The sequence below is a fragment of the Euleptes europaea genome, chromosome 14 (genome assembly GCF_029931775.1).
Source record: "Euleptes europaea isolate rEulEur1 chromosome 14, rEulEur1.hap1, whole genome shotgun sequence".
In the NCBI taxonomy this organism is placed as follows: Eukaryota; Metazoa; Chordata; class Lepidosauria; order Squamata; family Sphaerodactylidae; genus Euleptes; species Euleptes europaea.
This window is the reverse complement of record NC_079325.1, coordinates 43,803,859-43,828,147: the sequence shown is the minus strand read 5'-3', so window position 1 is coordinate 43,828,147 and position 24,289 is coordinate 43,803,859. Positions and strand designations below refer to the sequence as shown.

Below are 24,289 nucleotides of genomic sequence, written 5' to 3'. Positions count from 1 at the left end.
ATTTCAAACAAGATGTAGAGGTAGAAAGAGGTACTCCATCCTTTGGCAGCCTAAAACTCCCGAGACCCCAACACACCCCTTGCCCCATCATAATCTATGGAAGGATTTTCGGCGTCTAGGCAGCGTTACCTAAGGAACCTGCAGCCAAGAGCAGTCTGGCCCTTATCAACACTCTGTGCTCTAAGAATAAGTGGTTCCTATGGGGGCCTGCTGTCAAGAAGGAATTATGGCATAATCGCAGAAGATCCTAGGTAGCCCTTCTAAGCAGGCAATCATTTTCCTACAGCAATGGAAGGAAGGGATTGTCTCTTCTTACCATCACTTTTGTGCATAAGTTTTTCTGTAAAGGAACAGTAGAGAAGAAGAAGAAGAGCTGGTTTTTATACGCCGACTTTCTCTACCACTTAAGGAAGAATCAAACTGGCTTACAATCACCTTCCCTCCCCCTCCCCTCAACACCTTGTGAGGTAGGTGGGGCTGAGAGAGTTCAGAGAGAACTGTGACTAGTCCAAGGTCATCCAGATGGCTTAATGTGTAGGAGTGGGGAAACAAATCCAGTTCAACTGATTAGCCTCCGCCGCTCATGTGGAGGAGTAGGGAATCAAACCCGGTTCTCCAGATCAGAGTCCACCGCTCCAAACTACCACTCTTAAGCACTACACCATGTTGGCTCTCTGGCAGGGACAGAAGAAGGGACAGGCTAAAACAGGGGTGTCAAACATAAAGCCTGTGGGCCAGATTCAGCCCCTTGAGAGCTCTTACCTGGCCCATGAGCCAGCCGAGGCAGCCATCCCCCCATCCTGATCCGGGCTGGCGAGGCATGGTCTGGCTCGACCAAGTGACATTTATGCCCTTGTAACAATTGAGCTTGACACTCCTGGGCTAAAAGCTACAGAAAAATAGGAAAGGGTCTAAGCAACAAACAAGGTACGGACAAGACTGGGTGTCTTCCAGCCTGAATTAGGCACACTGGGATCTACGGCTGCTCTCCCAGCCATCTGAAATCTGGTCATGTTCTACCTTGGTACCAGTTACATTCACTGAGAGTCTTAAATAATATTGTTGGCTATTATAAGAGAAAGTGTCCCAAGTGTCTCTTGCAAAGGAGTCCGGCTGCACTGCGAAAAACATTTGCCTGTTGCTCGACTAAAGATCAAGCTCTGAATTAGGAGCTTTATAAAGCAGGGGTCCCCAGTGTGGTGCCCATGGATACCATGGCGCCCACCAACACCGTTCCTGGTGCTAGGGTTGCCAGGTGCCCGCTGGTGGCAGGCAAACCCCCGGCAAAGTGCCCCTCTGCCCATTGACCAGCTGAGAGTCAGCGGGCAATTGTGCACATGCAGAGCCCACGTGCCAGTGGGGAATCCTCCCTCTCCCTCGCCGGGGCGCACGGGGCGCCCGCTTCAGGCACGCACACCAGATGGGAATCTTCCCTCACCCTCCCCGGGACATGCGGGGCGCCCACTTCAGGCACGCGCAATAGCCGGGAACCTTCCCTCGCCCTCCCCAGGGTGAGCGGCAGCCCCATGCATCAGCCACCTCTGAGTGGTCTCCTCACGAGGTGGCACTTCCGGGTTACAACCAGCAGTGCCGCATTGACTCGCTTGCGCACGCACACACAACTCAAAAGAAACCTCCCGCTGAAGGTGAGTGCGGACCTGGCAACCCTACCTGGTACCCACCAAGTGTTTTTAGAAAGTGGGTGGGACCAGGTGGCTCTTGTCCAGCAAAGCTTCTGGTTGACTATGCAGATTTTTTGTAAATGTTATTTTGTCAGCAGCTGCCACCACAGCACAAGGATCTGCGCTCTGTGACTCAAGGTAAGCTGCAGCAGCTATTTTGTGGCTGGCTCGGTTTCCTGTGGTTGTGCCCACCACACTCTTATCAGAATTCCAAAAGTGCCCATAGGCTGAAAAAAGGTTGGGGACCCTTGTTACAAATTCTGGTGGAGGCTGGTTGGTCCTTGGAGTCAGCTGACAGCTGACCATTGAGTCAGCTGGTGGGACAGGTCTAGATGGCACCCTTCAGGAGGAAGGCTGTTGCAAACACATCATTTATGCATGGCAGTTTTACCTGAGGTTCATTGCTCACTGGACCCACACTTTCCTGTTGGGAATCGATGCAACAGCAGTCTCCAAGCTCAAATCAAGTCCCTGCCCCTTTAAAGGCTGCTTTGTAATTGGCTTACTTTGTAGTACTTACTGTGAGAGAAAATCCCCCCCAATCCAATCGCCATATAAAAAAGCATTTTAAGAACAACTACATAAAAAATGGAGCAATCTGAAAAGGGGGGGGGAATCAAAGCCTTGGTTTGAAAAAGATTTTCTTCTGCTCAGGAAGAGCTCCACGGAAGCAGGAAGTATTTCAATCCCATCTCTGGACATGCTACTTCGTAATTGGCTGTGAGCGAAACCAAGCTTGGGTGCCCCGTCGTTTGCCTTCTGCATGGAGATTTCACCCGGGCTGAGGTCAGGGAAGATGGAAGAGTTGGGTTAACAGAGGAATGGGAAGACTCGGACATTGCGAGGGCTGGCAGCGAGGTCGCCTCTAATGGAGTGAAAACTCATGCATGCATAACTCCAAGGAGCAACTGAGACAGACCGGGGGTGAACGTGAGTGAAAGTACCCATGCATAAATGACCAGAGTTGGTGTGGCTTCTTTGGGACCTTTCTTGGCCCCCTGCAGGAGAGAAGGGAATCCTCCTCTTCTCAGCACGATCATCCCCTACTACAACATGCAGCTAATTAGCAGCTATTAAGAACATCCATGGGGAGTTCTTCCTCCACTCCCCTCTTAGATTCAAAGCGGAGGATGAGTCGTATGCTAAGGTCACCACAGAGGAAAGACGCTCACCTGGTTCCCATTATTCCTGAAACCAAAACACTGTAACTGCACATTCCCTCTCGTTTTATAAGCCCATTTGAACCGTTAAACATCCCAGGAGCTCTCTGGTTCTGGTTAAGAGTTTGAAAAAACGGCGATTTGTTCCAGTTCCAGAATCTTATTACATTTCCCGTTGGAGCCATGAAGTACAACAGCTCTCTTGCCGTGGCAGAAATGCATGTAAACTACAAAATGACACCCCCTCTCCCCAACGGCGGCACCAGCAGACACGCCTGCCAGCATACCACAGCTTAAAAAAAGTGACACTCCCGTTGTGAGCTCTGTTGTCATAGCGAGTGCCACCAACCCCTTCCGCTATTCCACAGGGCGAAGGCCCTTCTCTGTCAATTATTTGTTAAACCAATCATAGCAGTTCACTTGTTTAAAAAAAGAAAGAAGAGCCCAGCTGGAAGAGAGCAAAGGGTGATCTAAGCAAGCATCCTGTTTCCCATAGTGCAGTGGTTCTTTTTGCATTGGTGTACCTTTTTGCATTGGTGTACCCCTTGGCAGCCCATTTCTATAAAATTGTCCCTTTATTTATTTTAGTTTATTTATTATTTCCACTTATTACCCCGCTCTCCCCGGCCAAAAAGAGGACTCAGGCTTTCGCGTTGCCAAAATGTTTGTAATTAATATAGTTGATGTTATTTCAAAGTTATCGGTTATAACTGTAAATAAATAGGCCACTAATGGGATTAAAAAGCCATGGAATAATATGGCAAACAGAAACAAAACCCAAGAGATACAATGAACAAGTAAATACATCACAGATTTCATGAAAAAACCTACATTACACTAATAGATTACATTTGGTACTTTAATTTATTAATAATGGAAAAACTTCAATATGTTTTGAAATAATATTTATAAAACGTTCAATAAATATTTTAAACACAACAAATGTTCAGTGAGATCCTTGAGCTTGTTTTGAGGCACATAGTTTTTTTAAAATCGGGTTTCACTAGGGTTGCCAGGTCCCTTTCCTCCTCTGGCGGGAGGCTCTTCTTGCAAAGTGCGTGTTCGCGCGCTGACACATCAACGCGCGTACGTCACTTCCGGTTTAGAACCGGAAGTGCCGCATCGCAAAGGGCTTTTACCTCTTAGTTTGAGTGGTAAAGCAGCCCTTTACCACTCAAACTAAGAGGTAAAAGGCCCCTCGCGAGGCGGAACTTCTGGTTCTAAACCGGAAGTGACATGCGTGGTATGCATGCGTGCGTGCACATCTGCCCACCGACCACCTGAGGGTCGGCGGCCAGAGGGGATAATTGCCGGGAGTTTGCCCGCCACCAGCGTGCACCTGGCAACCCTAGCTTTCACTGATGTAATATACAGTCTTAAATCTGGCTTTGCATTCAGCTTACTGTGGTATTTATGTTTTACAAATAGTGGATAGGGCTGCCAACTTCAGGTAGGGAAATTCCTGGAGATTTGGGGATGTAGCCCGGGGAAGGGGAGGTTTGAGGAGGGGAGGGTCTTCAGAAGGGTACAATGCCATGGAGTCTACCCTCCGAAGCAGCCATTTTCTCCAGGGGAACTCATCTCTGTAGACAGGAGATCAGTTGTAATTTCAGGAGATCTCCAGGCCCCACATCGAGGTTGGCAACCCTACAACTGGAAGCCCTACAACTAAGGAACAGAGACCCCGTCCTCTATTATCGCTTTTATTCAGAAGTGCACTAATATAATAGGCAATCATGCCTATTATATTAGGTGCTTTGGAACACAGGCAGGACAAGGCTACTGCGGTCGTCTTGTTTGTGGGCTTCCTTGAGGCCCCTGGTTGGCCACTGTGTGAACAGACTCCTGGATGTGATGGACCTTGGTCTGATCCAGCATGGCCTTTCTTATGTTCTTATGTTCTAATCATGACTAATAGCCAACGAGGGACCTACCCTGCACACATTTGTCTAATCCTCCTCTGAAGGCCGTCAATACCAGAAGCAGCCACTGTAATGTATGGCGGTGAATGCCACGTGTTAATTGTGTATAGTACAAAGAAAGGCTTTTTGTGGTCTGTCCTAAGTCTCCTGCCTATTGCTAATTCCTACTCCAGCTGAACCAGAACACATAATGCCGACGCGGCAAAAAATATGCAAATATGCTGAATTTGCATAATGTATGAAAATTGCAAAGTTCCGCTTTTCACGGCAAATTACTCAGACCTTTAAAAAAAAACAACTTCCCAGCTCTGCTAATTAATTTGAAGGTTATTTTATCCACTAATAAGTAGAGTATCCAGAGTCATCCTTTGGCCGCCTGAAAAGCAATGCCACTCTGTTTGGACCAGTTAATTGAAGGCGAGCCCAGTGCAGAGTAATTAGCCCCGAGGGGATTGAGTGAGCCCTACCTTCAGGTTGGATTCGTGAATCTCGTTGGTTTCATTCGGCACCTGCAGCAACAGAGAGGAAGCCAGAAATGCGTCATTATTTGCACAGCTGAAGCTCATTTCCCAACCGCTATTTGCAACCACCCTTCTAGAAAAATCTAGCCGCGGAGCCCATCTTTTCTCCCAGCTTGGGACTGCCATCCTTCCTGACACCAATGAACCAGAAATCCTCTCAACGGGCCAGCGTTTATTTTGTGGGGGCTGAAACACAGAATTTGTGGTTGAACCCAGTTGACCCGTTAATTAATTTATCAGATGTGTACAATCAAGAGCCAGCGTGGTGTAGTGGTTTAGAGCGGTGGTTTGGAGCGGTGGACTCTGATCTGGGTTTGATTCCCCACTCCTCCACATGAGCGGTAGATGCGAATCTGGTGAACTGGATTTGTTTCCCCACTCCTCCACATGAAGCCAGCTGGGTGACCTTGGACTAGAAGAAGAAGAAGAGTTGGTTTTTATATGCCGACTTTCTCTACCACTTAAGGGAGACACAAACCGGCTCACAATCACCTTCTTTTCCCCTCCCCACAACAGACACCCTGTGAGGTAGGAGGAGCTGAGAGAGCTCTAATAGAGCTGTGACTTGCCCAAGGTCACCAAGCTGGCCCACAGTTCTCTTCAAACTTTCTCAGCCCCACCTACCTCACAGGGTGTCGTGGGGAGGGGAAGGGGATTGTAAGCTGTTTGGATTCTTCCTTAAGTGGTAGAGAAAGTCAGCATATGAAAACCAACTCTTCTTCTTACCCCACCCCACCTGCAAGGAGTTGAGGGTAGCATGTATTGTTCTCCTTCCCCGTTTTACCCTCTCAACAACCCTGGGAGGTAGGTTAGACTAAAATAAGGGGGCATATATGGTTTTCCTACTCATTCTACCATTACAACAAACCTGTGAGGTAGGTTAGGCTGGAATAGTTTGGCATATATGGTTTTCTTTTCCCATTTTACCCTCACCACAACCCCGGGAAGTTAGACTGAAACAGAGTAGTTGGCCCAAGGTCACTCAGTGAGCTTCACAGCAGAGTAGAGGTCTCCAAGATCCTCGTCCAAAACTCTAATCACTACACTGGATCTTAGTATGTAGAGGGCCCAATCACAGTATGTCCGAGGAATACCCTCCCCACTTCCAGATCTTTCTGCCCCTAATTTCAGCCTCCCCGGCAGCTTTTCATTAAAAAAAAAAAAAAAAAGATGAATCAAGGAAACAATCCGTCACCTAAAGGCCGGGCTCTTAGTTTTTTTGTTTTGTTTTGGGGTTTTTTGCTTTTTAATCTCAGGTAACACTTTCTAAATTTTATCGCACCAATCAAATCCAATTTTGCTCAGCCTCTTTCTCTCTCCTAGGGTTGCCAACCTCCAGGTGGCACCTGGAGATCTCCCACTATTACAATTGATCTCCAAGTGATGGAGATCAGTTCCCCCGGAGGAAATGACTGCTTTGGAGGGCGGACTCTACGGCATTATACCCTACTAAAACACATGAACACATGAAGCTGCCTCATACTGAATCAGACCCTTGGTCCATCAAAGTCAGTATTGTCTATTCAGACTAGCAGCAGCTCTCCAGGGTCTCAGGCAGAGGTCTTTCCCATCACCTAACTTGCCTAGTCCCTTTAACTGGAGATGCCGGGGATTGAACCTGGGACTTTCTGCATGCCAAGCAGAAGCTGGCTTCTTACTCACAGGCCCTCAGCAGTGCCGTTGATGGTTCAATGTACACAAAATTATTAAGAATATTGCTTAAAATTACGGTACATTCAGGCTATGTGTATAAAGTATATATAAAACACAAACAAATTTCATGTTTAGACTTGGGTCCCAACCCCAAGATATCTCATTATTCCAAAATATTCCAAGATCCAAAATAGGGACCTCTTCTGGTCCCAAGCAGTCCGGATAAGAGATACTAATGTCCCTCCCCTCCCCAAAACCTGCCCTCCCCAGGCTCCACCCCCAAAATCTCCAGGCGTTTCCCAACCCAGAGATGGCAAGCCTACTCTCTTCCCCACCTCAGCCTTCTATTCCCATCCTTTGACTGAGTCCCACCTGAGTCCCAGCTTGAGAAAACACTGCCCAGGAGAGAGGCATGTTGTGGTCCGCTTCTTTGCCCAAAGGGCTGCTACAGGTGCTGTTATGGGACTGGCAGTGTTCTCTGGCTGCTCCAGAGTCTCCAATCAAGAAGGTCAGCTGTCGCAGGGCACCCTGCAAAGGATGCAAACACAGTCCATCACATTGTTAGCCTTCCCTTCTTCCAAGAGGGACTTACCCTGGTTTCCCCTTCTTCCATCTTAACCTCACAGCAACCCTGGAGGTAGGCAAGGCTGAGAGAGAGTAATTGGCCCAAGGTCACCTGGTGAGCTTCATATTGAAAAGGGGATTTGAATGTGTATCTCTCCAGTCTCCGCCCAACATTACATTATCATAGAATCAAAGAGTTGGAAGGGACCACCTGCCCATTGCAGGAAATTCACACACTGCCTACATTCACAGAATCAGCATTGCTGATAGATGGCCATCTAGCCTCTGCTTAAAAACCTCCAGGTTTTCTAACCACATCATACCGTCTCACTACATGGGACAAATCCCCCTAACATTACAGCATTTTTTGCATTACCACTACTGGCCACACTGGAAATTCATCTGGTATGTAAAGCAGTCCTATGGGAATGGGAAAGTTAACATCGAAATGTGTATAATGCAGTGAGAGAAAAGGCCATGTAAGAGTGGATGAACTATTTCAAGCAGCAAAAAGGAAAATAGGGGTCAAACAAGACCCGATCCATGAATGGGTGTGCCCACTATCTTTTCTAGTTTTAATTATGGCTCCAAGGGGCCTCACTTCAAATTGGGTCTGAAGTACAGGGAGAGTTTGCTTCCACTCCATTTTCACAATCTAAATTCTATTATTCACCCCACAAAGCACTCATTTGGTGCCACTATTTCACCCCCTCAGCAGCGCTGTAAGAAGTGAGAGGATTCAAAGAATTAAATTCCCGTAAGGGGTGACATGATTCAGAGAATGTAATTCCCATTCCCCTGGCTCCTATCCAAGTAGTAGTAGTAGTAGTAGTAGCAGGAGCAGCAGCAGCAGAAGAAGAAGAAGAGTTGGTTTTTATATGCCGACTTTCTTTACCACTTAAGCAAGAATCAAACTGGCTTACAATCACCTTCCCTTCCCCTCCCCACAACAGACACCCTGTGAGGTAGGTGGGACTGAGAGAGTGTGACTAGCCCAAGGTCACAAAGCTAATTTCATGTGTAGAACGGGGCAGCAAATCCAGTTTACCAGATTAGTGTCCACCGCTCATCAGGAGGAGTGGGGAATCAAACCCAGTTTTCCAGAACAGAGTCCACTGCTCCAAACCACCACTCTTAACCACTACACCATGCTGGGTCTTCAAACTGGGGCTCCATATGACTACAATCCGTTTTTTAAAAAAAACTGGAAATGCATTGGTGTCTAGCTTGGCCCTGGGATCCCTAGGAAACTAAACAAAGTTGTCACTAATGTGATTGGTTTCCCCAATGACATGGTATCCCCCCCACCCCCAAACAGGTAGAATTACGGTCCTTCATCTCCAGATAACCCCATGAAACAGAAAACTTTGCCTCGTTCTCACCTCAAAGGGAATCTCAAAGGGTTCAATGAGCCCCCCAACCACCAGGAGCCCCTCCAGGGTCACTCCCATCCCAAAGTAACTGGACCATCCAACGCTCTCCACCAGCTGACAGTCCACATACAGAGCCAGTCTCTCCAAAGAGATGCTGAGGCCGACCTGGTGCCACTTTCCATCTGCCAGGGAGGAAATGGGGAACCTGCGGATCACAACATTGGAAAGGAGAAAAGAGGGCAAAAAATTCACAGTGATGTTTTACGGGAAAGAGAACCTTCACACGATGCATAGTTAAATTGTGGAACTCCCTGCCTGCCCCAGGATATGGCAATGGCTTTAAGAGGGGAGTAAGCATATTCATGGAGGAGAGGGCTATTCATGGCTACTAGTAAAAATGGCTACTAGTCATGATGCATACCTGTTCTCTCCAGGATGAGAGGTGCATGCTTATTCTATTAGGTGCTGTGAAACACAGGTAGGACAATGCTGCTGCAGATGTCTTGTTTGTGGGCTTCCTGGAGGTATCTGATTGGCCACTGTGTGAACAAACTGCTGGACTTGATGGACCTTGGTCTGATCCATCAAGGCCTGTCCTTATGTTCTAAAACCTGAACCCCCAAATAAATAAATTTTGGTTCTGCAACAGTGATTAGCAGGTTCTAGAGCTACTATGTATAATGGTTGAATTGAATATCAACCAGTTAAAAAAAATTAATTAAAAAAGTGCTCACAACCAACTGGGTAAAACATTTTTTTAAAATTGTTCAAGATTCATAAATCCACAGGCAGAAGGTGCCGCCACAGAAAAGGCATTTCTTTCAGACACGTATAAAAGGGGAATGCTAGCTGCCAGCAATGGATTTGGAAGTAGAAGAAGAGTCAGTTTTTATACCCCACTTTTCTCTACTGAAAGTAGTCTCAAAGCGGTTACAATCACCTTCCCTCCCACCCCACAACAGGCACCTTGTGAGGTAGATGGGGCTGAGAGAGTTCTGCGAGAACTGTCACCCAGCAGGCTTCATGTGGAAGAGTGGGGAATCAAACCTGGTTCTCCAGATTAGAGTCCACCGCTCATGTGGAGGAACTGGGAATCAAACCCAGTTCTTCAGATCAGAGTCTGCTGCTCTTAACCACAATACCATGCTGGCTGTCCAACGCCATGATGAAAATTTAAATGCCCTCTGTGACAGCTGCCATTTAAAAGTTAGAATAATGCATACAATTTTATTGTTCCATTTTAAAATTTTGGATTTCAAAACACTTATTTTTTTTACTTCAGTTTTAAATAATGCTACTTTTTAAAAGGCAGACCCCTACTAAATTTTAATTTTGTGATGATATTGTAACAAACTAGCTAACTTTAATACTTTGTACCCCATTGTTAAGATGTTATATAAAAAAGTGTTATTAGGAGAATATATTTCAATTTAGTATCATTTGGACAAACAGTGGAATTAAATAAAAGAGGATTCAGTGGCACAGGATGAGTTTTGCCATCGAAAGATCCTTGGTTCAGTCCTTGGTACTGCCAGTTAAAAAGATGTCAGGAAGCAGGTGGTGGGAAATTCCTTTCTATGCCTGATACACCTGGCAACTTTCAGGTTTCAAACAGTGCAATCCTAAACAGGATTGCTCAGAAACCTACTGAAGTCTACCCAGTGGGCTTACGTCCAGGAAAGTGTTCTTAGGACTGCAGTGTCAGAGAGGGGCTGAAACTGAATGACAGATGCCCCACCACATTAATCCTTGACATTATAAGAGCACAAGGTGCCCTGCTGGATCAGATCAGGGCTATTTCTAGCCCAGTATCCTGTGTTGTCACTGTAGAGAAGACTTGCCCTGATGAGCAAAAACAGGGTATGGAGCCCAAGGGCCCCCCATGATGTTGCCTCCTAGAATTGGTATTCATAGGTTGACTGGCTCTAAAGGGAATTTCAATACCAGAGGCAGTCATTATATTAGGTGCTGTGGAACACAGGCAGGTTAATGCTGCTGCAGTTGTCTGGTTTGTGGGCTTCCTAGGGACACTGTGGGGTATTCTTCATGGAGATTTGCTGCTGCTTCGACGCTGTTTTGCGTCGGAGGCAAATTTTGGTTATTCACTGCAGAGCCGTGTTTTCCCCCACTGAGCAAAATAAGCCGGTTTAAAAGAGAGGCAATCCAAACCACTTCTGAGCCGTACTTTCCAGTAAAAGAGCGTTTTTTTGCTCGGATGCCCATGAAGAAATGTTTGCTTCGCTCCCCGGGACGTCTCCTTTCTCCTCCCCCAAGAACGGTGATTGGCTGGGGGAGTTGCCACTCTAACAGCATCGCACCGGCAGGAGGGAGACCCAGAGCAGACTGGCTGCCCCTCTTCAGAAGGGTGATGGGGGTTTTGCCGCTCTCAGGATTCCCCTCCCCAACACACACACACATAGGATCGCACCGGCAGGAGGGAGACCCAAAGCAGACTGGCTGCCCCTCTTCAGAAGGGTGACGGGAGTTTTGGCTTGGGTTTGCCGCTCTCATGGTCCCCCCCCCAACACACACACACACACATAGGATCACACCGGCAGGAGGGAGACCCAAAGCGGACTGGCTGCCTCTCTTCAGAAGGGTGACGGGAGTTTTGGCTTGGATTTGCTGCTCTCATGGTCCCCCCCCACACACACACATAGGATCACACCGGCAGGAGGGAGACCCAAAGCAGACTGGCTGCCTCTCTTCAGAAGGGTGATGGGAGTTTTGGCTTGGATTTGCTGCTCTCATGGTCCCCCCCCACACACACATAGGATCACACCGGCAGGAGGGAGACCCAAAGCAGACTGGCTGCCTCTCTTCAGAAGGGTGACGGGAGTTTTGGCTTGGATTTGCTGCTCTTGGGATGCCCCCCCGCCCAACACACACACACAGGATCATGGGAAGAGTGGGCGGGATTAGGCGGATTTGGAGCGGTGAGTCATGAGCGGCAGCAGACGTAAGCAGCACAGAGAAGTGCGCTGTTTCTCCCGTGAAAAATTGGCATGGGGGGAGAATCTGCACTGCCATGAAGAAGCTATTTAAATCAGTTTATTATTTGCTCCGGTTCGAAACCGAAGCAAAATCCACCGTGAAGAATACCCCTGTGTGAACAGACTGCTGGACTTAATGGGCCTTGGTCTGATCCAGCAAGGCTTGTCTTATGTTCTTATCCTCTGAATACCAGTGCTAGGAGGCATCATAGTTATTATACCTAGTAGCCATTGATGGGCCTCTCCTTTGCAAGTAGATCTGAATCCGTTTTAAATTAGGTCCATTGAGAGCATAAGTGAGGAAACCAGGGACAAAGACAGGAACTGAATTAAGTCTCCCCTACATCAAAGGACAGACAGCTGTTACCGATATGTCCCTGCTTCCATTAATGTATCTCCTGGGTATCACCAAAAACAACCAAGGATCAAGGGGGAAAGCTACAGAGGTTCGTTGTGGAAGCAACCCATTGATTCCACTTTGGGAGGGTCACTGTTACCATCCAGGATCGTAATGCAGAAAATAAGAGAGCTTACTCATAATGGCGTCTCCTGCTGGCCACAAAAACCAAAGCATAAGGGCTAACCCTGATCTGAAAGAGGATGTCACTGCGGTGGCCAATGATCGTCAAGAGACTGGTCTCCTCCTTCAGAGAGTACCGGAGGGTCAGTAACAGGCTAAGCTCATCTGTGAAGCTAGGAAAGAAACAGATCTCAGTGCTAGCCAGAACCACAGATCCTTCCATTTTGCTAGACACCCCAAGTTAAAGCCAATCAGAATCACCACATTCACAGTAATCTTGTGGTGCAGCCCTCTTGGGATTGTACCTTTTCGAATTGCAAGTAGGGGGTTCTAAACCCAAAAGCTTTTGGTGGGTGAAGAACCACCCATTTTAAAGGATGAAGCTTTATTTCTCAAAGGAGTGCAAACGTTTTTGTTTGAGTCAGAGATGGTGTCAAGGGTTACGACATTTGGCCCTACGGAGCCCTACCATGGAAATGGTAGTTCAGTCTAGAGCCTGGTGGTAGTTAAAGGAAACAAAGTGTTTCTGCCCCCTGCTGCCTCCTCCAGTCACCCTTTCCACCACAAAATGGGAGATCAATGCGCACGTGGCACTTAGGTAATGCATAGGGTTGCCAGGTGCCGGTGGTGGCGGGCAAACCCCCGGCAATTCACTCCTCTGCCTGCCGACCACCTGAGGGTTGGTGGACAAATGTGCACTCGCGTGGCACTTCCGGTTTACAACCGGAAGTAACGCACACGTGCGATCGCACCCACAGCCCCATAGCCTCCCGCCGGAGCAGAGGAGGGACCTGGTAAGCCTAACTCTACGACAATGAAGTCGCTCCCCTCTCCAAACCCTGCCCTTCTCAAGTTCTGCCCCCAAAACCTCCTGCCGGTGGCAAAGAGGGACCTGGCAAGTGGCAACTCTAGTAATGTATGGGGTTGCCAGATGCCTGTTAATGGTGAGCAATTGCCTGCCAATTAACAGGCCTGCCTGCCGCCCCTCAGCTGGCTGGCAGGGGAAGCAGGCCAGCTAAAGGAGGGGACAATCCGCATGCGCGGTGGTGCATGGCACAATAATGTCCCTTCCTGAGTAAACCCGGAAGCATTGGGGACACTCTTGCATTTCCCTCTAAAAAAAACTCTATGGAAACCATAGAGTTTTTGGAGGAATCTGCTAGAGTGTCCACATCACTTCCAGTTTTGACGGGACACTCTAGCTGGCACATTCCCTACCCCCTCCCACCAAAACTCCCACCAGTGGCAAAGGGGAACCTGGCAAAACTAGTGATGTAGAAGAGGGAAAAGGACATGAATGAACCAAAGCAACTGAATGCTGCGCTACATTGAACATACACCCTGCTCTTTAGATATAAAAATTCAGTATTTCCAAATCCAGGAAGAAAGTCAGATGCAGAGAATTTCGGAGGCATCCCTGAATATCCTTTTGAAGTCACACTCACCTTTCCCCAAAGATGTCCACAGAGGGGACAGTGAGAGTGGCATACTGCCCAACTTCCAAAACACTGCAATTAGCTTCATCGTAGCTGAGAGAAAAATTGCCAAACTCCTGGCCGTAGGATGCTAATTTGTCTAGCAGGTTCAATTCATCTATATAGGGTGGGGGGAGGGAGAAAGAAAATAAAAAACACAAGAATGCAAATTTGAGTTGAGGCCCGTTAAAGCTGTACCAAAGCAGCACTTTAAGAGGAAAGTGATGCGCTCTATCTGTTGCTAGGGTTGCCAACTTCCAGAGTTTGAGCAATATTTGGAAAGAGGTTGAGTTGCTCTTAGACTGCCTGTCTTCAAGTAATAATCTCCCTTTACACAGAAAACTAGCAGGTCAGAGAGAAGCACGCCATCCCTCCCTTTCCTCACGTTTGCCTTCTTAGACTGCAAAAGCACACAGAGCTGTGTCTTTCTGATTTTTGTATGGTATATCTCTTACATACCACCTAAAGCCTGCTGCTTATAAGTATTCTTGTAGAGAATGCAATTCTCAGTAGACCTTGGTCGAATTTAGAAGACACTCATACACTCCTAAACAAAAGTTCATCCTCAGGGTCATTTAATGCCGATTAGTTGTGCTTCAGCTTGGAAGAGATCCTTACTGCATACTCTTGGTTTTACAAATTTAAAACAGTTTTGGATTGGGGAGATTCTAGTAAAAAGACCAAAAGTGGACCACTCATGACTCAAGTTACTCTTGTTGTAACAGTTGCTGGGGAAAGGGGCAGTAGAGTCCTCTCAGGATGAAAGGTTTCTCATCATCTCCTCTTTAGACTTACAATCCCTCTTCCTCTGACCTGCCCCTAGACTCAATCTTGGACCTCATGAAGCAGAAACAACCAATCTGCCAGAGGGCAGAGGAGACAGTCATGCCCAGATATGTCACCCTGCTGTGACTGAGCTCACAGGAAGGCGTGGGACTGCACAGTGCCAATTGCACCGTCGGGGACAGAAGGGCAGAGAATCTCATGTGTGTCAAGCGGGAAGCCTGCCAGCCCCATCTGCCACAGCTTGGGAGGTGTCCAGGCCTTGTGTCTTATTCTAACTCCCATAGAAGATGAGGCAAGATATTTCTTTCAGGGCAGATGGACACCTTGGAGTGCACTGTAAGATGTCAGTGTACATATGACTAAACCGCTGTTTGCCGCTCTGCTAGGTAACAAGTCAATTGAGCAGAAAGCTGCTTTAATTCAGTGGCAGCGTAGAGTAACAGTTCTGCCTTTGGCCACTCACGCAAGTTTTGCTGTTTGACTCAGAAAAAGGGGTACGGATCTGCATGAAAGAGGCTCCACTTTAAGGACCACAAACTAAGAAAAAGACTAACATTCCACACCAAGGATAAACACATGAACAGAGTACCCAAATTAAACAATCTGCATATGCATTATTCGGCATTCCAGTGATCTGTACATTTTGGACTACTCAAACGCTCCTGCTATTACAACGGATCTTCAGACGATAGAGATCAGTTCCCCTGGAGAAAATGGCCACTTTGGCAATTGGACTCTATGGCATTGAAGTCCCTCCCCTCCTCAAACCCCACCCTCCCCAGGCTCTGCCCCCAAAATTTCCTGCCGATGGCGAAGAGGGACCTGGCAACCCTATGAACAATAGCAATCATTGAGTGGAAGAAGAGCCAATCCAGAATGGCACAAGGAATACACTCAGCTTTGGTAAGGCTAGCAAAATTGGCAGCCATGTAGCTTTCCACAGCCTACACTGCTCTAGCAGGATTCAGTGAAGCAAACAAAACACCTCCTTTGTAAGGGGTTTCCTACTGGGCAGGTTGGGTAGATGGCAGGGGGATGGGAAAGCAATGCAAGAATGTGCACACTCAAAACATTTCCAATACAATTTAGAACAATTCCATGCGCTCGATAAAAAAGGGACCTTTTTCACCCTAAGCATTCCAGAATGCTGCTTGCAATCTGCCGTCAAATGGCAATTTGAGCAGACAAGCAATCACACATCACCCCACAAAAGAGGAATTTGGTCCAGAGGAAAGCTGGAGTCTGAAACTTTGTAGGTAGGGTTGCCAGCTCTGGGTTGGGAAATAGCTGGAGATTTTGGGGGTGAAGCCTGAGGAAGGCAGGGTTTGGAAAGGGGGGGGGACTACAATGGGGTATAATGCCATAGAATCCATCTTCCAAAGCGGCCATTTTCTCCAGGTGAACTGATCTCTAGCGAGTACCTTAGGGTTGCCAGGTCCCTCCTCACCATCAGCGGGAGGTTTTGAGGGGCGGAGCCTGAGGAGGGCAGGGTTTGGGGAGGAGAGGGACTTCAATGGCATAGAGTCCAATTACCAAAGTAGCCATTTTCTCCAGGTGAACTGATCTCTATCAGCCGGAGATCAGTTGTAATAGCAGGAGATCTCCAGCAACGACCTAGAGGTTGGCAACCCTATCGTACCTAGAGGTTGGCAACCCTACTTGTAGGGCCAAGTAAACTCCTCCCTGGCATCGTGTCACCAGACAGTTGTTCAATCAGCAAGGTACAGCCCCCTGCCAATTTGATTGTGTCTACTTGATTGTAATGGCCTTTGGCTATATACAATAAATCTGTACCTACCTACCTATAGCTCCTTGCCTTTTCTAGGGAGTTGCTGCAATAGCACAGAGATTAAGGTGTGATTGGATCCTTCCTCTCCCAGGGTCTTCTTGCAAGCAGAAATGTCTCCCAAGGAATTCACTTATTTCAACCTTAACGGTTTCCTTTGGTACCAACCTGACTATCCATAGCCTGGATGTTCCGATTTCAGTCTGTAGTCCCCACCCACACAAAAGCTGCATAAATGCAAACATTTGTCAGCGCAATCAATTCAGGTTGGTTGATGCTATTGCAAAGGGAGCTTGACAAGAAGTGCCCACAAAGCAAGGGAAATAGCAATGAAATACCATGAAAGGTTTCCCGAGAGCAAGGGGAAAAAATCCCCCAGAGCTGACTCAAAGGTTACCGGAGACATTGCTATTTGGAGTCTGCAGTGGAGCGCTCGTCCGAGAAAATAATCCATCCCTGGCCTTGCAAAACAACCAGGCAGATGTCTTAATAGAGCCTTTCCATGTAGAACTGCTGGATTGCCCTTCGGAAAACAGCTTGCTCCAAGTCTGCCCAGAATCGTAAATGTACAGCTCAGTGGTATTTACAGATTTTTCAATAAGAGACCCCTGTGCATTACACTGAAAATTTCTCATCTTGGGTTAAAACCAAGCTGAGGTTTTGGCAGAAGCCTGAAAACAAAGCTTTGGTTTTGATAGCAGTATAAATGATTATACAACCGCATCAAGAATACATACACACAGCAGAACCCTGTTTCAAACAGAGCAGACACATTTGCATTAGGTCTTTGTGTGTAAAATATGGCTGCCGGGAGTACGTAACTGTGAAACATTATGATGCCAATTGCCAAGGAAAGCAAGCAGAGGTGAACAGGAAAGATGATTCCTCAAGCTTAGTCATAGCTTATTTCACCCGGCTTAGTTCTATTATGGAGACATGTTGCCACACTTAATAAAAACTTATTTGCAAGTGTAAAGGGATTGGCAGGTGGCTTTGCCTTTAGTAAGATAGGAAGAGCAAATGATCCAACTAGTACAACAGAGCCTTTATTCAAACAAAGCTTTGCTGTCATAGAATCATAGAGTTGGAAGGGACCACCAGGGTCATCTAGTCCAACCCCCTGCACAATGCAGGAAATTCATAACTAACTCCCCCACACACCCCCAGTGGCCCCTACTCCATGCCCAGAAGATGGCCAAGATGCCCTCCCTCTCATCATCTGCCTAAGGTCATAGAATCAGCATTGCTGACAGATGGCCATCTAACCTCTTCTTAAAAACCTCCAGGGAAGGAGAGCTTACCACCTCCCGAGGAAGCCTGTTCCACTGAGGAACCACTTTGTTAGAAAATTCTTCCTAATGTCTAGACAGCAACTCTTTTGATTTAATTTCTGGTTCTGGTTCTGTCCTATAAATACTTATCCATAGCGATGGATGGAGGTAGAACTATTGAGTCAACCACTAAAATTGGTTATGTTTGACATTGAAGATGAGCATAGCAATTGAAGCAGTGTCCAGAGCATCATCTTCCTTCAGGTCGTATCAGTTGACCGTGGATGCTGCTAAATCTGCTCCTCCACCCAGTTCTGTGGCTCACTTTGCTGGTGCATCTACTTGTGCAGATGCTCCAGGACCGTGCGCTTCCATGCCGCCACCTGGAGTACTTTGACACTGAGGAGAAGGTCATACAGAAGCTTGCAGGAACATCATCACATGATCTCTGATGCAGAGGCAGAGTCAGCTCATTGGCAAGAGGCCGTGGTCACTGGAACACCCATTCGAGAACTCCAGAGGACCTAACAGAGCTACCGTCTGCAACATACCTGAACACCATAAGGTGTAACTACAGAGAACACACTGCCCTTAACTCTAGCCACAATGCAGAAAGAAGTACAGGCATGCCTCGTTTTATTGCGCCTCACAGATATTGCATTTTTTTACAGTCAGCAACCATCAACATCAAGGCAAGACCCTCCTTCAGTAAAAAGATTACAACTCACTGAAGGCGCAGATGATAGTTAGCATGTTTTTCAATAAAGTATTTTTTAATTAAGGTATGTACATTTTTTTAGACAAGATGCTATTGCACACTTAATATACAGTATAGTGTAAACATAACTTTTATATGCATTGGGAAAGCAAAACATTAATGTGACTTGCTTTATTGCGATATTTCAAGAAATAGGAGATCAGCCAAGATGCACCTCCAGCTGAGACACACCTTTTCGGAGGGAAGATTGGAATTCAACTGGAAAGATTCTCTGCACCCTGTTTCTACCACTGCCTCCAGGAGCTGGGAAATGGAAGATCGACCCGGAATCACCAATAGGCTGTGGTCCTTTGCCAGTTTATAATATAGCGTCAGAAAATGCCCAACAATGCCAACCCCAAACGTCGGTCCACAGCCTTACCTGCTTTTACCTGGTCAAAAGAGCAGTACCTTCTACCTCTTCTACTTCAAGCTCCAGTCTAAGCAGTAGAACAGAGGGGCTGTGGCTTAGCGACAGAACATTTGCTTGGTATGTAGAAGGTCCCAGGTTCAATCCCTGGCATCTCCTGTTAAAAGGATCAGGTAGTAGGTGATGTGAAAGGCCTCTGCCTTAGCCCCTGCAATGGACTGATGGTCTGATTCAGTATAAGGCAGCTTCACGAGCATGCACAATAGCCACATCTCTGGCTTGGGTGCAGGCAAATGAACACATGATCACATGAAGCTGCCTTATACTGAATCAGACCCTTGGTCCATCAAAGTCAGTATTGTCTTCTCAGGCAGAGGTCTTTCACATCCCCTACTTGACTAGTCCCTTTAACTGGAGATGCTGGGGACTGAACCTAGGACCTTCTGCATGCCAAGCAGATGCTCTACCACTAAGCCATAGCCCCCTCCCCTGACCTCAGGGGTCCTGAGCTGTAGACCAAGTCTGGTCTTAGGTCCCATGCAACCCCAGTTAGCCCTGTTGAACACCTGTTGAGAGCAGCTTAAAAACAAGAGTTAAAACATTTCAATATGATTCCCTTCTTTTTCACCATTTTACAAGCTGAATTTAATTTCCCTTCTCTTCCCCACAACCCTACTTTTACATGATGCAATTATATTTTCATGGTTCTCTCTGCAGCCCTGAACAGATTTATATATATATATATATATTTTTTTTAAGTGGGGGAGTGGGAAAATCTGGAATTCTTGAGATTTTCTCTAAAGACTTGCAGGGGAGGGGGCCTCAAGAGAATGCCCCCTCTTCCCTCCTTATGAGATGGTGACTGCTGATCTAGATTTTGCATGTGGCATGGTATGTTATTTTTAATGCCGCACTGAAGCTCAATAAACCCCTGGTAGGAGGAAAAATAAGGAACCACTCTGTTTAACATCTCTATACATAAAATGGAGTTCTTGGTTTGGCAAATTAAGCTACGAAGCAAGCAGCCAAACAACTTTAATTTTCTACCTCTTCATCCTAAACATCCCACTTCGCTTGACATTGGGGTAGAGAGAGCCAGCATGGTGTAATGGTTAAGAGCAGTGGTTTGGAGTGGTGGACTCTAATCTGGAGAGCCCGGTTGGTTTCCCCACTCCTCCACATGAAGCCAGCTGGGTAACCTTGCGCCAGTCACAGCTCTCTTCAAGCTCTCTCAGCCCCACCTACCTCACAGGGTGTCTGTTGTGAGGAAGGTGATTGCAAGAGAGTTTGATTCTTCCTTAAGCGGTAGACGAAGTCAGCATATAAAAACCAACTCTTCTTCTTCTTAAAAAAGAAAGGAAGGAGTGTCTGGCTCTTAAGGGTGGACGTGGAATGTGGTTGGTAGGTATGCTCTGGGCAGAGAATGAATAGGGACCCAAAGGAGAAAAATGATTTTGATTTATGGCCCTTGAGCACAGGAGCAGACTTTTGACCCTCCATTGGAAACTCCAGCCAGGCACGCGCTCCCTGCTCATCTGATGGGTGAGAAGAGAAAGTTTTGTAATCTCTACTGTGCTTCAAGGTCTCTGGTTCGATGCAGCCGACTTCAAGATGGTTTGGACTTCATTCTTTCCAACTCTTCAGCAAAAAAATTTCTGGCCCATATAACAATAATGTGGGCTGCAGCTACATGATTTTGAAGAAGAAACAGGTGGGTTTCTTAGGGTAAGGAGCTAAAGAATCAGCTCTTTAAAACAAAACACACACTATCCATTCATCCATCCTTTTCACACACACACACTGAGGAAATTCTAGGACATAAACCCTTTGGTTTAAGAGAAAAGTTAAACTGTTTGCAACTTCCCTGAATGCACAGAAATTGTAAGTTAAAGTGGTTTTTTTAAAAACGTATGTACCATGCAAACAGTACACATGAAGCCAGCTGGGTGAGTTACAGCTGTTAGAGCTGTCTCAGCCCCACCTTACCTTACAGGGTGTCTGTTGTGGGGAGGGGAAGGGAAGGTGATTGTAAGCTGGTTTGAGTCTCCCTTAAGTGGTGGAGAAACTCGGCATATAAAAACCTCCTCCTCCTCCTCACACCCCCACATTCCAGAGTCTCTCCTATTGTGCTAGGTTTCAGGCCAAACTACTTGTGATACTGGAAATTGGTGACTTTAGCCCCATGGGGGGGGGGGTGGGACAGGACGACAGACAGAATATAGGTACCTACTTATATAGGTACCCAGAGAGCCAGTGTGGTGTAGTGGTTATGAGCGGCGGACTCTAATCTGGAGAACCGGGTTTGATTCCCTGCTTCTCCACATGAAGCCTGCTGGGTGACCTTGGGCCAGTTGCAGTTCCCTCCCAACTCTCTCAGTCCCACCTACCTCACAAGGTGTCTGTTGTGGGGAGGGGAAGGGAAGGTGATTGTAAGCTGCTTTGAGACTCCTTAAAGGTAGAGAAAAGGGGTTTAAAAACCAACTCTTCTTCTTTCCCCCAGTGGGACTTACAGTGAGGGGAAAAAGTATTTGATCCCCTGCTGAATTTGCCCGTTTGCCCTCTGATGAAGAAATGACCAGTCCATAATTTTAATGGTAGATCTATTGTAGCTGTGAGAGACAGAATAACAACAGGAAAAACCCCAGAAACCCAGAAGACAAAAGTCAGAGATTGATGTGCATTATAATGAGTGAAATAAGTATTTGATCCCTTTGCAAAAGATGACTTAGTACTTGGTGGCAAAACCCTTGTTGGCAATTACAGAGGTCAGATGTTTCTTGTAGGTGGCCACCAGGTTTGCACACATCTCAGGAAGTATTTTGTCCCACTCCTCTTTGCAGATCCTCTCCAAGTCAGTAAGATTTCGAGGCTGATGTGTAGCTACTTGAACCTTCAGCTCCCTCTACAGATTTTCGATGGGATTAAGGTCTGGAGACTGGCTAGGCCACTCCAGGACCTTAATGTGCTTCTTCTTGAGCCACTCCTTTGTTGCCCTGGCCGTGTGTTTTGGGTCATTGTCATGCTGGAATACCCATCCTCGACTCATTTTCAATGCCCTGGCTGAGGGAAGGAGGTGCTCACCGAAGATCTGACGATACATGGTCCCGTCCGTTGTCCCTTCGATGCGGTGAAGGTGTCCTGTCCCCTTACCAGAAAAACACCCCCCAAAGCATAATATGTCCCCCTCCATGTTTGACGGTGGGGATGGTGTTCTTGGGGTCATAGGCAGCATTCCTCCTCCTTCAAACACGGCGAGTTGAGTTGATGCCAAAGAGCTTGATTTTGGTCTCATCTGACCACAACACTTTCACCCAGTTCTCCTCTGGGTCATTCAGATGTGCATTGGCAAACTGCAGATGGGCCTGTATATGTGCTGTCTTGAGCAAGGGGACCTTGCGGGCTCTGCAAGATCTCAGTCCTTCACGGCGTAGTGTGTTACCAACTGTTTTCATGGTGACTATGGTCCCAGCTGCCCTGAGATCATTGACAAGTTCCCCCCGTGTAGTTCTGGGCTGCTTCATCACCGTTCTCATGATCATTGCAACTCCACGAGATGAGATCTTGCATGGAGCCCCAGACCGAGGGAGGTTGACAGTTAGGGTTAGGGTTGTCACCTTCTCACCAAGCTGCTTGGCAATAGTCTTGTAGCCCAGTCCAGCCTTGTGCAGGTCTACAATCTTGTCCCTGACATCCTTGGACAGCTCTTTGGTCTTGGTCATGGTGGCTAGTTTGGAATCTGATGGATTGATTGCCTCTGTCAACAGCAGAACCCTAACCCTAACTCGGCTGGTTGATAGGGGATCAAATACTTATTTCACTCATTATAATGCACATCAATCTCTGACTTTTGTCTTCTGGGTTTCTGGGGGTTTTCCTGTTGTTATTCTGTCTCTCACAGCTACGATAAACCTACCATTAAAATTATGGACTGGTCATTTCTTCGTCAGAGGGCATACAGGCAAATTTAGCAGGGGATCAAATACTTTTCCCCCTCACTGTATAGTAACAGGGGGAGTTAAGTGGGGTGCCTTAACTCAGAATTTCCAAGTTTTTTCAGACTTGAATGACTTGGTAAGCAATTTAACTCTTCTCTTAAACTGGACCTTTTTTTTAATCCTAGAATAATTTCTCTCAGTAGCTCTACAAAGCTAAGAATTGTAAAGCCACATTTCCTTGGCTGCTGATCCATGAGAAAAAAAAATACGGGCCTTGACAATAAAAGTTTTATTGTGCCTAATGCTCCACAGTCAGAAAGAAAATCTGTTCAGCCTCATGTTCTATCCCTTACTGTGGCAAGGTAAATCTGCTTCTTTTATTTGCTTTTTTAAAATGCCTACAAGACATAAAACATTCCAATCGCATGTAAGTCAATACAAGGCATCTGGTCTTACATGAGACGGAAGGGGGGGGGGGGAGAGCTACAGCCAGTTGCTATAGAAGGAGGGTTTCCCCCCCCCCCAGTATGACACAATTAATCTCAAAAGCATATGGAGCTGGTAAGTTACCACAAGATGGGACCACTACAGACAGATTTGGTTTTACAAAGGGGCCCACGGCACGCTAGACAGTTTGGGGGTGGGAAGGGAAGGGAATCTTGGACAGTAAAATGCTTGGATATAAGTGAAATCGCCCGACTGTTCCTCTGCATGGACAATCAGCTTGCCAGGCAGGGGGGTAAACAGGTTCCATTGTGCTGAATTTGGAAGAGAGCCCTCAAAGGTAATTATTATTTTTCCACATTTTTTTCAGAAAGAGGATGTAGTTGTGTATACCAAGTCCAGATGGTGAGAAGATCCCTGTACCTTTACCAGTAGCCCAGAAAAGATAATTCCTACCGGTCTGGCTTCTCCCATCACTGTCAGTCTTTTACCTTCACCTTATTCTTTTTTAAAATAGCACAGGTATCTTCTTTAACAAGAAACAACATCTAATCCATCTAATTACCTTTTATTAGGGCAAACTAGGGGACTCATTCCCCAGTGGGGACAAGAATCTCCCACCACTCACTCCCATTGCTCACAGCACTCTCAGAGGTGGCAGAATAATTGTTTTTAACCCACAGTGTCACACGTGATGCCATGTTACTTCCAATAAAACAAAACAAAACAAAACAAAAGAAAGAAAAAGGAAGTGGCATAGGGTAGCTCTAGGAATCACTGAAAACTCTATGGTAAAACTGCCTGGCAACCCCAGTTGGCCAACAAAAATGACGCAAATGATTGTGCAAGCTTTTGAGCTCAACAGAACTCTTCATTGGGCTAGATGTTACAATTTTTAAAAAAGAAAAACAGATTTTCTGAGTCGGAGCTTAGGACCCTGTCATGCCAGCCTTTGGTGTTAGATGATGACAGGGTCAGGGATTAATTGATGTAGGTGTTCAATTATAACACTTGCATTCTGGGGAGAACAAGCATACATGGAGGGGCATCTCATTTGAAAATCAGAGGCTAGCAAGA

At 46.7% G+C, this 24,289-nt stretch overlaps 1 protein-coding gene across 1 annotated transcript in view; it reads right to left on the bottom strand.

Annotated features, from left to right (window-relative positions):
- Window positions 1–656: 656 nt before the first annotated feature.
- LOC130486849 (collagen alpha-3(V) chain-like) overlaps window positions 657–24,289 on the bottom strand; it is a 72,252-nt gene continuing 48,619 nt past the window's right edge. The window contains exons 2-7 of the mRNA XM_056860149.1: window positions 13,834–13,981; window positions 12,403–12,561; window positions 8,885–9,080; window positions 7,311–7,466; window positions 5,232–5,273; window positions 657–674 (exon numbers count right to left, since the gene is read on the bottom strand). Of these exons, the coding sequence (XP_056716127.1) occupies window positions 657–674; window positions 5,232–5,273; window positions 7,311–7,466; window positions 8,885–9,080; window positions 12,403–12,561; window positions 13,834–13,981 (719 nt within the window). The remainder of the gene's footprint in view (window positions 675–5,231; window positions 5,274–7,310; window positions 7,467–8,884; window positions 9,081–12,402; window positions 12,562–13,833; window positions 13,982–24,289) is intronic.